General features: G+C 50.6%; 1 protein-coding gene across 1 annotated transcript; it reads right to left on the bottom strand.

The window, feature by feature from the left end:
- Nucleotides 1–1,215: 1,215 nt before the first annotated feature.
- Nucleotides 1,216–5,587, bottom strand: MBD4 (methyl-CpG binding domain protein 4; the record flags this gene model as incomplete). The annotated part of the gene is given in 7 exon segments (XM_010161051.1): nucleotides 1,216–1,300; nucleotides 1,841–1,944; nucleotides 2,428–2,577; nucleotides 2,789–2,923; nucleotides 3,560–3,634; nucleotides 4,770–4,967; nucleotides 5,235–5,587. Coding segments are annotated over 7 exon segments (1,093 nt in total), but the record flags the coding sequence as incomplete, so codon positions are not given.
- Nucleotides 5,588–6,366: the final 779 nt, after the last annotated feature.

Genomic DNA, 6,366 nt, shown 5'->3' with positions numbered 1-6,366 from the left:
AGTATTTGCTGCATAGATCAGGTGCATCTGTTGTTATTATACATTATTTACATTCGAAATGCCAACTTGCAGAGCTGTCTCAAGAGCTGATACATTGCCCATCACTGCAGTATCCAAACTGAGATAACAAAGTTGTGCTCTACTTTGCTATTTTTTTTCCCCTGTAAAAGTTTCCCCACCAATCCTTTGCCACCCTGGCAGCCCTGGTTTGGTAGGAGGAAGATGGGATGGTGCTGCTTGCCTGGGAGAACCAGTCCTTGTACCCCTGTAACATTCAGGGTAACTCGGAAGGCTTTCCCGTCAGCTATTTTTATGCATCTGCAGTGCTATCCAGCTGAGATTGGAGCTGCTCCCTCTCCTCAACCCAAGCCTCAAGCTTCTGTGGGTCCCCTTCTGCACTGGGTGTGATTTCTGGAGAGCTGAGGCTGTCTCCTCGCTCCAGGGACAGCCGCAAGGCAGGTGGGTGGCAGGAGCCTGCAGCCTAGGTTGGTTTGGGAAAAGCAGCAGCTGCTTTGGCCATAGGTGGAACAAAGTGACACGCTGCCTGGGTTTGGGTGGCAAAGCCCGCTGGCTTTCAGCTGAGAGCAGAGCTCTGGGGGTCCGGGTTTGGCATGTGGCTTGAAGCCATGCTCCGAGGCTGGACATTGCTCAAACTCTCCTTATGCCTGCTGGCCGGCTGGCGACAGCACTCCTTTTCCCCGGGCCCAGAGAGCCAGCAACGGCGGGCGGCAGCTTCGGGGGATGCCACCGGGCAGGGCAGGGGCAGAGAGCGGTGGGTCAGGCGCGGGGCTGTGCTGACCACGGCCCGGCACCCCCACGGCTTCACCCCCGCCCCTTGACCCATGACCCGCTGATTCCGCGATGCAGCTGAGTGTCGCTACGACAACAGCACGACCCCATCCCCGGTGGCACTAAGCGGCGCATGCACGGTGCTCACAGTCCGGCCCTGGGAACACCGGCGCGGGGAAGCGGCGGCGGGAGAGAGGCGTTCAGCAGAGCGCCTAGCGGAAGGTGAGCTCGAGGGGCTCCGGGGCCTGCAAGGCCAGGCGCTGCAGGAACAGAGTGCGTTTATTAAGAAAAGTACAGCACCTTGCGACAGGGACGGGCTGCGCGGGGCACATCACACACATACTGAAATGAAGGACTTGAGGCTCAGAGCGACACGGCACAGGGATCCAGTGCGGGGAGGGCGTGAGGACCGGGGCGCAGCACGTGGCTCCTCTCAGCCGATGCTCAGTCTCTCCCGGTTCTCCCAGAGCCAGGCGTGGTACACGTTTAACTTGTGGTCCTGCGGCTGCACCTACAGCATGGCAGAGGCATTCAACATTTACTAAAATACCTTCTCCTCAAACACATCCCCACGCTGAAGTGCGTCCCCCACCTCGGGACCCCAGAACTACCCACCCCCCATGAACGGGAAAGGGGTTCCACACAGCCCCTTGACTGCCCCTCACAGCCACCTGCCATGGGAGGACCCCAGGACAGCAAAGGTGTCCCCAACACCAATCTCTGAGGGATGCCAGGATTTAGCGGGCAGGAAATGTAGGGCACCGGTTCTTAACGGGAGCCGGGAAAAGACTCACCCTCACATCAAGGAAATGAGAAGAACCCCACAGTGAAAGCAGAAAACCACAGGGGAAAAAAAAAACAAACTATCAAGGTGACACTGACACAACCTTCATTTACAGGATCAGACTTGTAAATGGGAATTCAACCGAGGATATAAAAATTACTTTTCTTTTTAGTCCACAGGTACAAGCCCAACGATGCCAAAGGACAGAGCCCTGTTGCTGGCACCGCGATGTGGACCGAGCCCTGGCAGCATGGCCCCATCACCCACCTCCTTCCACTCGTTGACACAGAAGATTCTGTAGGAGTCGTTCCCGTACTTCCCGATCCCGTGCAGCTCGATGGGGTACTTCCACTGCTTGTTGAGGTACTCATCTGCAACGTACGGTCAGACTTCACTGCCTGCAGGTGGCAAGTCACAGAAAGCAACCCTGGAAAAATCCCGATTCTCTGCCATTGTAACGCAGCTCCACTTTGGCACATTTTAAATGAAAAGCACAAGTTTTAGCTATTTCTGGGTAAAAGTAGGCAAGAATCCCTATGTGGGATATCTTAAACACCCGTTAAGCAAACAACTGAGGGTAAGTTTTAATCAAATCTCTCTCCTCCAAACCCACAGAGGAATACTTTTCTCCTAAGCATAAAAAACTCACTGTCTGTGTTATTTTGTTCTCAGTTAAGACAACAGGATCAGCAGCTTTGCCTGTCTAAGACGAACACATCCCAAGGCTGCGGAAGATAAACGGCCGCCACTATCTGGCAGACAGAAGGAAAAGCCAGAGCGCGCTCTGAAAACAACGCTGTTTGCTTTGCCAGTATCGTTCAGACCATTCCAGGGGCGCATTCAGGAAGACCCACCCGAGAACTTGATGATGGTTTTCGCTCTGAGTTCGTAGAGGCCGAGAGGTCTGAGCAGCTCGGACATTTCTTTCCAGTCTGCAGTCCTAGTTATTTCAGGAGAAGGATATTTCCTAAGGAACTCCCAGAGAACAGGAATTGCCATTTTACCTAGTGAAAGAAATGACCATGAACAGAAGACCATGCAGTCTCTTTTTTCACTACCTACGTATGCTTTTTGAAGAGAGCTGTTTCCCAGGCCAGAGTTACAGGTTAACACACATTCAGTCTTTCGTTAACGCCTTGAAAACACGGCGGCTGTTCTGACGCCGTAACACCACCCCCGCGTTTACGCAGCGTGAAGTTGTCTTACCCTACTTACCTGAAGTTTTATTGAGAAATATGGTTGCAATGAGAAGTTTCCATGGATCATGGAAAAGCGTTTCTTGGACCAGATTAAAAGGAGAACGCGGAGGGGTCCATTTCCTGAGGGCCTTCCTTCTGGGTGGGCTGGGAGCTGCACACAGAGGCAATACAGACAAATGTATTGGGCAGTAAAGGATGGATTTACCTATTTAAATGGAAACCACTGAAAACAGGGAAGACTTTCTGAAGCACATTCCTCTTTGGAGGGGCGGCAGGGGGACACTATATGTGGATGGAGCAATGGAATTCTCACAGAAACCTTACAGAACTGCACGGGACTATACGAACCCTGGCAGAGACTGCAGCGAGGGTCCCGGCTGCGCCTGTGTGCCCCACGTTCCACGTATTTTCTGTGGAGAGAGGCCCTCCCTGGCTACCACCATGCTCCTGTCTAAGTGCAGAGCAGCAGCCGCAGGGTACGGGGCCTCCCCCTGACAGGAGAAATACCTCAGCGGTCTGAACAAGAACTTCCCCAAAGCCCATTCAACCCCATCCCCTCACAGCTGCTGAAAGAGCTGCCAAGGCATTTGGTACCAGCCTTAGTGGCTGTTTGCAAGATACAAACTGCCGAGGTGTAAAACAGGCCACGATCAGCACTAGTGCAGGAGCCTCAGCGCTCTGATGCCAGCCTAAAAATGGCAGAGACTTTCCATCACATCACTTCATCTTAGCCCATCCTATTCCTCCTCCCATAAAAAGGGATTTATTTCCCTAAGGGGTATTATACCTTCTTTGCTGTATTTACTTGAAAAGTACGGACTTGTTTTCCTCCTGTCCACTTGTGTTCGTGGGATAGGTTCCTCTGGAAAGAAATAATACTTTAGCATTAAAAAGAAAAGACACAAGTATTTTGCTGTCACATTTCATACACCATTTCCACTTTATGTTGTATTAGAAATACAAGCATTTCTTGTAGGTGTATAGAACATAAACGTGCTTTAGATTCAGAGAATCTTTTAGGTTGGAAAAGACCTTTAAGATCATCAAGTCCAACTGTTAATGTAACACTGCTAATATCACCACTTAACCAGGTCCCCAAGTACCTCGTCCACACTCAACCGCTTCCATGGGGAGCCCGTTCCAGTGCTTCACAACCCTTTCAGTGAGGAAATTTGTCCTAATCTCCAACCTAAACCTCCCCTGGCACAAGCTGAGGCTGCTTCCTCTTGTCCTATCACTGGTCACTTGGGAGAAGAGACCAACACCCACCTCGCTACAGCTGCCTTTCAGGTGGCTGAAACCACCCAAAATCCACTCCAGTACTCCTCTGTATTTCAATTCTATGGAAGAATCTTTGGAAGATAAACCGCTACTTTGCCATAGTCTGAGGAAACAGAATCACAGAATGGTTAGGGTTGGAAGGGACCTTAAAGACCATCTAGTTCCAACCCCCCTGCCATGGGCAGGGACACCTTCCACTAGACCAGGTTGCTCAAAGCCTCATCCAGCCTGGCCTTGAAGACATCCAGGGATGGGGCATCCACAGCTTCTCTGGGCAACCTGTCCCAGTGCCTCACCACCCTCTCCGTGAAGAATTTCTTCCTGATATCTAATCTAAACCTCCCCACTTTCAATTTAAACCCATTACCCCTTGTCCTGTCACTACAAGCCCATGTAAAAAGTACCCCCCAGCTTCCTTGTGGCCCCCTTCAGGTACATTCCAGCACATGAAACAAGCTAACACAAGCCTTTTTTACCAATCAAACTGACCAACTGCGCAACAACGTGAGAAGAGTTACTGCAGCGAAGGTAATCGCATTACATTATACTGTACAGCTACAGAGATGAGTAAAGTAAGTGAATAAACCCGCCCCAAATTAATGCTGTGGGGTATGGAAACGAGACAGGTTCAGATGTCAGAGCAGCTTCACTCTGCTCGTGCCGTTAGGAGATCTGCCGACAGAATGTTAGGGTAACATTCTGCTCAAAACACACACAAATACCTGGCGGCATTTTAACTTCTGTGAAGCTTTTCCTCTCACAGGGCTGCGAGACGATAGCATCCGTGTCAGATTTAAAATCCTGGTTACCTGGATTTCTCCCATCTGTCTCTCTTCCCATTTCCAATCCATCAGTTTTCTCTTCAGATTTTGCAGCAGACATGTCACTAGAACCTGTCTCCACACATTCCTCCTCTGCGGGGGTCTGCAACTGGCCCTGCGAGCAGGCTGGCGCTGACCTCAGCCGTCTGCCTGACCCTGACATGGAAATTCTTAACCGAGTTTTTCCGGCATCCATAGGGTCTGCATTCTGATCCGCCACGCCCTGCCCATCAGCGAGACGGGATTTCTTGTTTTGAACACCCTCTGTTTCCTGTTTGTTACAACCTCTTCTCTGTCTTCTGTTTTGGGTATTATCTCGATTCCTCTTTTCGGTTTTTGCACTCTGAGCACTTTTCCCACCTGCCCCCTTTTTCTTGGTTTTCAAACACTCCTCTGGGTTTATGCCTTTCACGATCAAATCTTCGCTTTCCAGAGAGGATGTAACGTCTCCCAGGTGTTCATTCCCAGCCGGAATGTTTCCAGTTCTGGCCTCTGCACCATTCTGCACACTGAGGCCTTGCACCTGACTGTGAGAATCCTCATTCTCTAGAACAGTTCTCGCAGCTTTTGCGCTGTATCTTTTCACCCTCGAGCGGGTACTCCTCTGACAAGGAGCTGTAAAATCAAAATCTTCCGCTTTCAGCGTCGTCTCCCCCATTTTCCGAAAATACTCCGCAAGTGCGCTTTTCGATCTTATCTTGTTTCCTTCAGGACTGCAGCATGAAAGAAAAGTGGATTAGTGAAAACTTCTTCATTTTCTTACCCTTCACTTGAAAGGCTAATCTAGCATTTAATAAACCAAAACAAATGACAAAAATAGTTGGCAGGGTGATGTTTGGACAAGTTTTTGTGACTTGACCAAAAAAAGGTCTACACAAAGCCTTTACAGATAATCCTACTCATATTTTACACTTCACCTCTGTCCTGGTTTTGGCTGACAGAGAATTAATTTTCTTCATAGTAGCTAGTGCGGGGCTGTGTTCAGGATCTGTGCTCAAAAGAACCTCGATAACACTGACATTTCAGTTGTTGCCAGGTAACGTTTATGCTGAACCAAGGAGCTTACGGTTTCTCACAGAGCCCCTGCTCTCCCAAGCTGACCAGCGGGACAGTTCATGCCGTAAGGTGCCACGCTCAGTGTATAAGCTGAGAGGAGCTGGCTGGTTCAGGGTCGCTGCTCGGGGATGGGCAATTGTAGCATCACTTGGGTTTGTATATTCCTTTATCAGTAATACTATTATTGCCTCTCCCTTTGTTGTGGTATTAAACTGTTTTTATCTCAACCCACGATTTTTGGGGCTTTTTTCTTTCCCCGACTGGCTCCCCCATCCCACCCGGGGCAGGTGAGCTGCGGGGTGCTTGGTTGCAGCGGGGCTAAGCCAGAACAACCTCAGGAACCCCAGGCACGGCACACACGCGCGTCCCCAACCGGGAGGGGACGACGTGGCTTGTCCAAAGGGGGCAGCTTCGCTTCGGAACCAGCCTGCCGGCC

This window comes from Eurypyga helias, unplaced genomic scaffold, assembly GCF_000690775.1.
Source record: "Eurypyga helias isolate BGI_N326 unplaced genomic scaffold, ASM69077v1 scaffold6941, whole genome shotgun sequence".
Classification (NCBI taxonomy): domain Eukaryota; kingdom Metazoa; phylum Chordata; class Aves; order Eurypygiformes; family Eurypygidae; genus Eurypyga; species Eurypyga helias.
The sequence above is the reverse complement of the archived record's forward strand: the minus strand, read 5'-3'. Positions and strand labels throughout refer to the sequence as shown.